At 34.5% G+C, this 11,891-nt stretch overlaps 1 protein-coding gene across 2 annotated transcripts in view; it reads right to left on the bottom strand.

Moving 5' to 3' along the window:
- Positions 1 to 306: 306 nt before the first annotated feature.
- Positions 307 to 11,891, bottom strand: part of LOC126818066 (R-spondin-3) — a 35,230-nt gene continuing 23,645 nt past the window's right edge. Inside the window, exons 2-5 of one of the 2 annotated variants that reach the window (XM_050545242.2) lie at positions 6,512 to 6,691; positions 4,400 to 4,549; positions 3,313 to 3,498; positions 307 to 2,483 (exon numbers count right to left, since the gene is read on the bottom strand). In XM_050545242.2, coding sequence (XP_050401199.1) covers positions 2,281 to 2,483; positions 3,313 to 3,498; positions 4,400 to 4,549; positions 6,512 to 6,691 — 719 coding nt within the window. In that variant the 3' untranslated portion in view covers positions 307 to 2,280. The remainder of the gene's footprint in view (positions 2,484 to 3,312; positions 3,499 to 4,399; positions 4,550 to 6,511; positions 6,692 to 11,891) is intronic. The other variant, XM_050545243.2, reaches the window with a different exon arrangement.

Genomic DNA, 11,891 nt, shown 5'->3' with positions numbered 1-11,891 from the left:
AACTATAAGTTGACTATGAAGCAAATTTTTATCTAGTAGCAAAAGAAACGCAAGACTAAAACCATTTAGTTTGTGTAAAAATTGCAAGTTATATGGACAACCCGGTTTGGAAGCAAAGTTCATTATTGCAAAATTACTGGACTAAATAGCACTTTCCAGACAAAAAACACTGTCATTCAGTTACTTCCAAAATAGATTTCCTCGAGCATTATATCGTCAGATTATTAAACTGCTCTGTGTGCCATACCATTTGTAATATTTATTTTATAGTAGTGAATTGAAGATGACAAAGAATCAAAATAAAACAACAATTCAATTCAATTTATTCAAATGCTATATTTTATTTCCGTGGTCAACCTTGCCACAGCCGTTACACAAGCCTGATAATGTTTTTCAGCATTGAAGCATGAGTAGAATATATGCGTGGTATATTGGACAGTATAATTTAAATTTGTATCACTGCATCAACATTGTCACTACACGTTTTTGTTTATGAGGTTTCGATATCTCTAATTCATTTCTTAAAATTCCAGACTTCAATCTAGAATCAAATTTGGTGAGATGAAATAATATTTTAATAGCGCGTCATGTAATTATAACATAGGTATATGCATATAACGCATACTATCTGTCATTAATCTTGGTATAAAAAACAGTCTGCAACATATAAATACTAACGTCAGGTTGTGCTGCAGGTGGGGAGATGATTTGCGACTATTGTCATGCAAAGATGTCGATCGTCCAATGTTTTCACACCACTGAAGAATGGCAGGCAAAATAAAACCACACACCCACATGCAGTTAAGTCGTTCGGCCATTATTGAATGTTCGTCATGAACATTGACCAGGAGAGCATTTACCAGGTTCCGATGCCAAAGGCAACGAGAACACATATAATTAACATTCATCCTAAAATTTAGTCTAGTGATCCTAATTAGTTTAGTTACTTTTCTTTTTTGCCGATCAAGATTAGCAGACACAATGCGATACCTGGATAATTGATGCGCGAATTTCGACACTTAGGACTAAATTAAAAGTGTCAGTGAAAAGGGAATTAAAGCTATAGTTAGTTTATTCCCCACACTGGCGACTAGAGGATGATGGAAGAGTTTGTTATAAGAAAGGCCCATGGCGGTGCAAAAAATATTTTATGGTAACCTGCTGAACATAGCAATTCTTCATTAAATGAAAAGATATCAAAACGAAAAATTTTTAAATGGCTTGAATGAAAAAATAAAAGAAAATTGACAAATACTAGTTTTCTTTTAAAAAAAAGTAAAATACTTATCACATCTTAAAAAAAAAACAGAATTAGTCAAATATCAATGTGTACATTTGCCTATAAAAGTGTCAGTGACAGTGAAAACAACCCTATGGTAAGTTAGCGGGTAATGATTGTATATGTTGACCAGTGCGGGGCTTCATTAAGAGTGGTCCTAGGCTATGCCACTTGTGGTGCCTCTCCCAATCCCCCACACCGGCGACTAGAGTAAGATGGAAGAGTGCGGTATAAAAAGACCCATGAGTGTGTCAAAATATTTTATGTCTTGACCCGTGGCCAAGTCTGCTGGTAAATCTTGCACTTGGACTGGGGGTAACAAATATATGCACCTAAGTCAACACCTGTCTGTACAATAAAACTTTTAAAACGACAATATGTTAACAAAATGAAAATAATGTTTATCGCAAAATGAATGGAAATAACCGCAATTATTTCAAAAATATTTTCTTTGATAAAAGACAACCAGCTACATAATCCCTTTATGACGACCTGCTGAACATAACAATTCTTCATCAAATGAAAAGGTATCAAAATGAAAATGTTTTGAATGACAAAATATAAGAACATTGACAAATAATAGTTTTCTTTAAAAAACAGTAAAATACTTATTACATCTTACAAAACAAATTAGTAAAATATCAATATGTACATTTGCCTATATAAAATAGAAATTATATAATAAATTGCGTATACATAAGTTAAGTTCATTATTCTAATACAACAAACATAATGCCATCAGCGAATAATTTGTCAGCGACATTATTTTAAAATCTCTAGTATCACTTGCTTTATAACTTATTTCTATCAAAGTTTTGTGTCACGATATACCCATATATCCACAAAATATACTTAGTGCAAACGCATTATATCCTTAAATACGTTACGCATAAATTGCCGTATGGTCTTCAGAAACCACCACCGCGTTCCAGATGTTCATATACTCTGCACTTTACAAATAAATAATACCATAAATACCATAGCTATTATACACTACTTGTTCAGGTAATACGGTTACGGCGTCGATTACATCGTCTCCTTCTACATCGCCTACCACAATAACCTTTACGCCGGTGCTTGCGCTTACGATTATTTTTACGACGTCCTCTATTTCTGTCTTTCTTTCCCTTCTTTCTCCCTTTCCCTTTTCCTTTCTTTCTTTTCTTCTTACGACGCCTATGTCGTTTTCGCCGGTTACACTGCCCTGTCACAAAAACATAAATAAACATCAAGAATGAGCGGATGAGGTGAATTGTGTATTCTTAGGTATCATATTCAACAAACTTTTTATTAAAGCCACTGGTCGGCATTTACATTTTTCGGACACTATCTAATTTATCACAGGTACGAAACCAAACCAGATAGTCTCACGACTTGCATTCGATCGGATTAAAAAGAGACCTATCAAATGATTTGACCCAACTTTTATATGTGGCGCTGCCTTGTTTATATCGTCTGCACTGCAAAGAATGACGAATTTTGCGAATTTTTTTAATTCGTAATAACTTTTTAGATACTGAGATAAGGATAAGCGGTAGATCGTATTACAATTTTGTTCCGTTGTTTTTTTAGAATTTTACAAAAGAAATAAAAGGAAATGAAACTGACATCTGATTTAAATCGGCGTGATGTGATTGGTATGAAACGTCTGCCAGTTGCCAAGAAGGGACATGGTATTTGTTTTGAATTACAATTTCGTTTTGGTTTTTTTTTTTTTTTTTAGAATTATACAACAGAAATAAAAAGAAATGAGATTGACATCTGATTTTAATCAGCTTGATGTGATTGGTATGGAATATCTGCAAGTGGCCAAGAAGAGCGTAGATTTCCTGTACATAATAGAGGACTAGGTCTAATGCTTACTCAGTTCGTGATCTCATTCGCTGGTTCCATGTGTTTACCGTCATTAATAAAAGAAAGAGGGGCGGAAATGCGATTAGATTAACAATCTTGGTGTGCAGATAGTGATAAGGGTATATGACAAGATGATATCATAGATGCCATAAGATATACCAGACCTAAACCTAACCTACCGCTGCAGGGTCGACGTCTTATCACACATGTTCTTGAGTCCACCAATGTCGGACATCCAGCTCCATTAACTGACGGATATTCTAAAACCTGTCTAGTTTTAGTCTGCACGCCATATCTATATCCACAAGTCACACCGTTTCTGGAACACTGGGACCAACTGCTCCATGGTCCAACCATGCAATCCACTGAAAATAAATTACTAAATTACCATAGGTTGTAGGTTGTGTGGACTGTTGTGTGTAGAATAGGAAACTCTTAAAGGAGCATTCCCAGATTCCACAGGGTCTCCGTTGATAAGTATCCAAAGTAGATTTCAAAATGTAAGCAAGTGGTCAAAATAGCTTGTCTGAAAGTTTTAATTCGGAAGTGATCACTAGATTTGCTCGAAGGTTTACGTAAATCATTTAATGAATTCTATTGCTCGCTGACCGGCGATTTTTGTTGACTTTTTGGTGCAAAAAGGGTTTGAATTTGCATTTTCTGCTAGATTTTGATGATTGGTAATGATTTTGAGGCGGAAGGATAACAGAGTTAAAAGAATAGTTACGTTGTGCGGACAGCTGTGTATGCTACTTCCAGTTTGTGTAACTCAGTATTTCGATGGTGAACCTCATACATGCTTTGGGGCAAACGGTTGCCACGTGTAGCTCCATCTGCGTTTGATAGCGTTCAAACCATAACAATTTGGGGAAATAGGGACATTTATGGTGTACTGTAAACCAACTACTATAAGCTGGGCAAACATGTAGACATGTCTAACCAGGCGCTTGGGAAGAGCGTGGGAATCGGGGATTTATATGCCACAAAATCATACAGGATTAGAATGAAGGTAGGGATTCTAAGAATCTCCTACATCTAATCAGCTGGTTTGATTCACTGCAATATTCCTGGGTGAGCTTCCGTAAATTTATAAACAGGTCACAGTAGGACGTTAAACCCCATTTCATTTTATTTTATAATCAGATTGTTAGGTTAGATATTTCGTGCAGAACAAAACGATAATAGAGTCACATTTCAATTATTACATTTTGCATATACAATAGTGCTGATTAAAACCCCATTTCGTTAAATTTATAAATACCCTACCTCTATCTCGGCATTCCTTGGAGTAATTTGCATAATGTGTATTGTTGGGACATTTCTCTATACACTGTCCCTGGAATGCTAAATAAGGTGGTTCACATCTCGTACAATAATGTCGACTGAAACAAGCCTGGCAATGTTCGATATGGCATCCTGTGAAATAAATGTATAAAAGTCATTTATACTATAGCAAAGTAGTTCCTAGAAAAATCTCGCATTTAAATCTATGATCGATGTATTATATAATTTTCACGGATTATTTAACATTTGATTACGAAAACAAAATCAAAATATCAACGGTACATAATCTTCCGACTTGGATTCATCAGTACATTTTTGCAAAGATTGTAGGTCAAGGTTTCTTGTTTTGACTATATTCTGTTTATCATCGTCTGTTGTGGATGTTGGGTGTTGTCCAATGTTTATATCTTTATAAAGCTAAACGGGATTGAACCATTACGTCATAAAGAACGAAACGAAATTTTAATTTCGATGGGTCAAACGTCTTGTTTTATACCAAAACATGCATAATGAGTTGGGAGATAAAGAAGATAACGAATTTGAATTTACCAATTACAATTGTACAATACGCAGTACAATCGAACTTGTATTTGATAAGGTATTCGAATAAATTTGTGAATGGGATTTACTGTTAACAGAATGTTGTGCATTCATAAGCAACCTATATCTAATAGAATATTCGTTGGAACGGTAAAGAACATGGTTTAAGTACCCCCAAAGGTCATCAAAAATTAGCTGAATGAACCGATATCTTAACGTATCCCGTGACACTCGGCGTATCTGTTAATAAGTTTACATCTGTGTACTATTATTGACTGGGGTGGTGAACTTTTGTCGCATCACCTTTATGACAATAGATCACGGTATTTAATCATAATGGTACCGACTGCCACCATTTTGTCGTCTGGTATCGAATCTTTAATGGGTGGGAATGTGTTCGGGTTTATCTTTAGGGATTTAGGCTCGGTAAGCTGAGGGTATTGGTAGCCAATAATAGACTCACATCAATAAGCTTAAGAAATTTAACACCCGCGTTACGCCAGTTGGGTAACAAATAGATTTTAAAAATCGTATCTAAACAATTTTAGTTTTGTCAATGCAGTCCATCTTTTTTCCCTTCAAAATAACGTTAGCAAAAGAAATATATTGTGTTATTCGGGCATTGTATTAAGATGAAAGCCCCATCAATCATTTTGTCTACCAGTCAGATGACCAGACGTAATAAATGTAATTAATTAATGAACACAATATAATATAAATTTCATTCGCGAGTATCTAACACAGAAGAAGGGCAACGGTCAGCTACTGTAGGGCATAATAGTAATGTCCACGTCGTAACAGAACCAGACTGCTTATTTATTATGACGCAGTCAGACCAGTTGATATTATTTATTTTTTTCGTATAAACTAGCTACTTGAAATTGAATACAAAAATACAAATAATGAGTAGGCATGCGCAGCCTCGCGCAAAACATCTGTCATGATTGACAGCCAACTTTGGCGCCGGCCAGGACTCGGACATGCGCCTTTTTTAAACCTGTGTTCACAGAAACCAAACCAATGCAACGGCAAGTCAATGAAACTGCTATTGACTGTAGTAAGATTAAAATGACGAATTCTGGTTCTGGGGCTATACATTTACAGCTTCAGATGTTTATCTATGTTATCAAATCTATTTAGTTATAACCTTTTTAATGTTGCGTGTGTATGCCAAATAAATATATTTTACGTCCGCCTTCCCAATGAAGTTATATCTCAGACGAGTTGTGCGTGAATGAAATACCTTTATTTAACGTCCGATTCCACAATGAACTGATATCGCATGTCATTCGATCTACGTTTAAACATTTAACAAAATACATAATTTAAGTGAAACAATCAATGAGGCTATTTGTATTGTAGGCTTTCATTGGTCAGCAAATTACGCCCGTTACTGAATCCGCGGATAACATTTGAAAACAACACAAATGGTCAATTATCCAAGGATTCTAATTAATTTAACCGCGTATTTGTAGAACCCTCCATACCCCTGACAAATGTTCATTGGCAAATTACGAAAGCGGGTAACATTTTTTTAAAAAGAAAAATACTTACGATTGCATTTATTATAATACTGATATCTAACTCCATAATATCCTACAGGACAGCTGGGCGTACATATACCAATCTGTCTAATATTCTGTCTATATAAAAACATAAAATAACGGGACTCGCACGTAACACAGCCATTAACAGGTGAACAACTAGCACAGCCACGTGGACAATTAGCCGTTGCTGAAATATAGAATAAAAAGAATAATTTAACCTTAAAAAAGCTAAATGATTTTGGTCAAAATGAAGTATTGGGTTGGGTTCATCTGATTTATTATTTTCATTAGTAATTTTGCAAGATTTAAACGATCTGATTCGTGTGATTAAACGGTGGTCGGATTGTTTACTAATTACTGTTCGGACACAAAATCTGTTATATCTGCACACTGACTTTATCTATTAACATACAGTTTTCAACGAAGACAGATTGTCATTCTACACAACAAACATAACCCAATAAGTCCAGTGTCATTTCAAGATCAATCAAAGTAAGACGATATGAACTCCTTAGACTCGAATTATTATAGTAGCCTGTGTTCTGGAAGGAGTAATCGTGTCCGTTATTCTTAAGCCAATACCAGCTGTTGGCCGTTGAAACTAAAAGTTTGAAGTTAGCTAATGATCACCAGAAAGCAAATATAAATTGACTGGTGATCTGGATCGTTTAGCCACCAGCTTCGTGTGGGTAATTTTGTCTATGACAATAATGTGGGTGACTTTGTTTTGGAATAATGTTTATGTTGTTGACATTAAAATTTACAGTAGAGCGCAGTCGAATTAAACATTGTTACATGTAGGTTTGCGTTTTACTAATAAAGAGATGTTTCGACACAATGCCTTCAAATAGAACAATAAATAAGATAGCACTGACTGGGATGGTTATAGAAAATCAAAATCAGAGCAAAATGACTTTTAATTTAATTGGATGTTTCGGTAGTTATACAGTGGGTAAAAACGTATAATGTTGTAGAGTTAGGCAAACAAAAAATCACGAAATGTAAATGTTCTCGATTAACTTCGGTGTTTGCTTTGTGCCATTCTTCATAGATTTATCTCCCTTGAGATAATGTTATCACATTTATGGATTCAATTCTAATTCGCTTTTTTATCTGTCAGATGACCAACACGAGACAGGCCGTCATTAAAAATGCATTATGTAACATTCAGATAAAGAGCTTACAGTTCTCACTATAATAGTTAGAAAATAGATAATGAAAAGAGAATATGTTGAAAATTTCAGTCAAATGAGCTAAGTTAATGCTGTTAGGGAGAATAGCAAAGTCTCGATTGTCATTGAGTTCTCACTATAACAGTTAAAAAATAGATAATGAAAAGAGAATATGTTGAAAATTTCAGTCAAATGCGCTAAGTTAAGGCTGATAAGGGGGAGTAGCGGAGTCTCGATTATCATTGCTACCGTTGTTACGATGGTAAACAAAGTATCGATGACACACTAAGATGCCAATTAATTGGTGGGATTAACGGACGTTATTCTCTTAAGAGTTCTAATATGCAAAACATAGATTACTAATGTATGAAAGTTAATGGGCAACTCCCATTTTGATTTTTTCTAAATTATACCACTGCTAGAGGAAATGTGAATATGCCGCATGGATGTTTCGTTAGGAAAAGGGTGCATTGCGTGAGATAAAAACGGATAAAAAAACTACTATTACAGGATCACTCTAAATATTCTTTCTCCATTTTCTAAATGACCTATAACATAAATAATACAAATGTTGATAAACTAAATTATATTATTATTTCGTAAAAGCCGACATAATTATTTATTTATTTTGGCTTCATTTATGTTCATATATTAGTGGCGTCGATATCATACACATCTTATTTTAATCGGAAGACTATTATTGTCGGTGTATTGTTCGTTTATTCCAATATATTCTGTTCAAAATGATACGGATGGCTTCAGTGACAGTTTTGGTTATGACAATTATAAAACAAATGCTACAGTTAAATCATTCCCTTAAAATTACAATTTCATATTTTTAAGTTATATTTTTAAAATGTATTAAAATAAAGCCCTAAAATAGATGGTATCTATTAACAGTCCTACCTTGTTAAAGAATAATCCTATTAATCCTATAATTCACTATTGCCAGTTGAGAAATTGGCAAAAATATTATTTTCAACTTCAAATTCAAACGTTTGAAGATAGCTATTCCATGGTGGAGAATAGGAAAACAAGGGAGGTAATTGTGTTATTATTTCCGGCGTGAAGATTTTTAAGTGTGAGAAAGATAACCTATGAAGTTGACAACTTATTGAGCAAAAGACATAGAAATAATTATGTTTTGACTTTCTTAGAAAATATGAAATTGTAACTTTCATACATTACAAAATATTCCGTAGTTATTAAGGGATTAAGAATGTTTTCGATAATTGCCAAATGTCGTTTTTACAGGAAGCGTATGTTTGCGACTTTGAGTGGAGATAGCTGAATTAATTTTAATCAGATTGGTGTGAACTTGTCGTAAAGTAATATAGTAACTACTGTCTATAAGTACATAAAATTATGTTTGGCCATAATTTAATCATTTACTGCCAATCATTTTTAAATCCGTTGAAATTCAAGAGCATCCGATGACCCAGGGAGTTGATTATGGTCTTGCCATGTTAATAAATGTCTAATTAATAATTTATATAACATTTAAGGCCTGAAGAAAGACCTGAAATAGGCATCTTTAGCTCTTGAATAATGCATCTTTAATTAACTTTAATGTTAATTCTGGTCTCTTTGTCGAGCTTCAACATTTCTACAAATTGGCTGAACACTTTCCACCATAGACGTAGCAACAAGCGGTTATGTCTCTACAGACAGCAAAGTTTGCAACTATGATCAGGTAGCTATCCGATGTAAATACCACCTTTACTAAGTTCTTAACTCTTATCCTTCCAAATAAAAAAAAATCTAGGCTAAAACGTCAAGTATTAAAGAAGGAACTGCACTCGTCGATGGGATATTTTAATTGTGTTCTGCTTCCAGTAGGAAAGTTAGAGTACTTTCCCTTTACACATATTATTTCTACAATGGTAATTCCAATTACAGCATGTACTCGGGTAACAGATAGCCTCTGCAATAATTGAACTGTTTTGAGAATTTCGACCGACAGTGACAGTGAGAAATTCTGGTCATGATAAATCTAATTGTTCTTCTCGGTCCCTGCAAAATTTGTATTAAAGGGAAAAACAATAGCCAGTGAGACATATGATAATCCCAATTTCCCTCTGGCGATTTTTATCATGTTGCAAATTTTTCCGAATTCGTTCCTTTCGCCTACAGGTTTGTAAAGATTGTGTTTTGACTTTTACAGTTTATATGGAAACAAAAATAAAAACTTAAGGCAGGGCGAATTGAGATAATTCTAGAACTTTAAAGACGAAAAGAAACTATTGTTTATTACATTAAGCATACTCTTAACACCGATATAGTTACACCATGAGGTAATAATTGTCTTTAACGTGTTACACGTTTGCCTCAACATCTCTAATGATTTGCAATCCACGTGTATTGATATGTTGATATTTCGTCTGCTCAGTTTCATCCTAAGATAGATGTCGGCTGCTGGAAGACGGCAACAAGTGTCCAAAATATTTGTATTATGACATGATACCTGGGTTAGGACTGTTAAGTGTTTTAGTATGTGAGTTCTAAGGCTCGTACATGTGTGTTCTTGTGTGCGGGCTTGGATAGACACGTTGTTTGTAATACTGCAAGGAATGTAGCTGATGCTCTGATTAACAAGGCAGTAATTACAGACACATTGTAAATCTGGGAAGTAAAAGCATTCCTCGATATCTACTTGTCCGCTGTAATAATGTTAATATGTTGTGTATGTATGGAATATTGTAGAGATAATATAGACGAAGAATCTATAATATTTAGGGTCGGATTACGGTAGTGGACTAGACACCCAAAACATGATGTACAGCGAAACTACAGATTCTTATTTATAGTAGGAGTATAATAATTAAGGCGTGTAAATCTTCCACAATAACCAACATTGTTAATTTACTGATGGTTTACTGATTCTTGCATTACGAAATAATAACTGCCAATGCAACTAAAGGGTATAACACTGCAAATGTGCAAGCTGAATCTAGATTTTACTCTATTTCAAAGACGTTTTTTTTGCCCTCGATATCACAAGAGGTACTACACATACATGACTTTAGAAAATACTGTCTGTCGCAGGCAATTCTTTTATTTCGTTTACTATAGTAAATTTGACCAACATTTCGTTTCATTTTCCGCTGTGTATTTCTCTTCATATTGACATAAACACGTTTCTTTATTAGGCATGGTCAGTAATGCACAGGTAGTGATTAGACGAATCCAGATCAATCTACTAATCAAAACCTAAAATATTTTTATGTACGCGCTCTATAGTCTCTACAGGCACTAACGATTTATACACGGGTTTTTTGACCCATCTGAAAGAGTAGACATACTACTCTAGTCAATCCCACAGTCGCCTCACCTCTAACAAGTGAGGATCAAGCTTAAAAACAAATTTTGATTTGAACATGATGTTCGCTGTGCAGATCCCAAAACGAAAAGCATCTCTTTACACATAATCAGAAGACAGGCAGTAGTGCAGTTCTCCCAGCATGGATTATATTCTATACGATAACATGGCTGAATCACCCATCTCATCTAGTCACATACCTGGCAGCAATGGCAAGGGGTATTACAAGCTCATTAACCATTGCTACATCGGATAAAAAATATGGCGGTCGCCAAGTTCGGCAAATCAAGTCCGTGAGACAAGAAGAACATTCTCGACTGACGGGACTAATCCTTTAGCAGTGACTAATAGACTATACTAATGCTCGTAACCTTTGATTCAGGACTAATATTTATCTACCTTTTAGTTTTTTCTTTGAATAATTCATTTACTGTCATTTTAAAGAAAATAAAATGGAATGGGGTTTAGCGTCTTTATAGTTATAGTGGGTGTCGTGCACGGGGCATGGCACACGTACTATCTTACTTCAGATACTTGACTGTAACACTCATCACTTTATTCTTACATTTGCCATTATAATACAATAACCTAATTTTAGGAAATGAAAACCTTAAATAAACTTCAGAAACCCTTCTAGACAAACTGAACAAGAAGACAAGTCTTTATATTGCTTGATTAACACACCATATAATTTTACCATACCCATATATTTATTATACCTATATCTAACCTGAGGATTTCAAAAATGTCAAATTCCCGATATATTCGAAAGATATGCATTTATCCAGACACAAAAATCGATTATTAATATCTGTACTTTGTCCTCTCCAAGTGCCAAGAACATCCTCGCAAAATTTTGTAGAAATTCTACAATTATCGTTCGAGAACGAAAATTG

Source organism: Patella vulgata, chromosome 4 (genome assembly GCF_932274485.2).
Source record: "Patella vulgata chromosome 4, xgPatVulg1.2, whole genome shotgun sequence".
Lineage (NCBI taxonomy): Eukaryota > Metazoa > Mollusca > Gastropoda > Patellidae > Patella > Patella vulgata.
The sequence above is the reverse complement of the archived record's forward strand: the minus strand, read 5'-3'. Positions and strand labels throughout refer to the sequence as shown.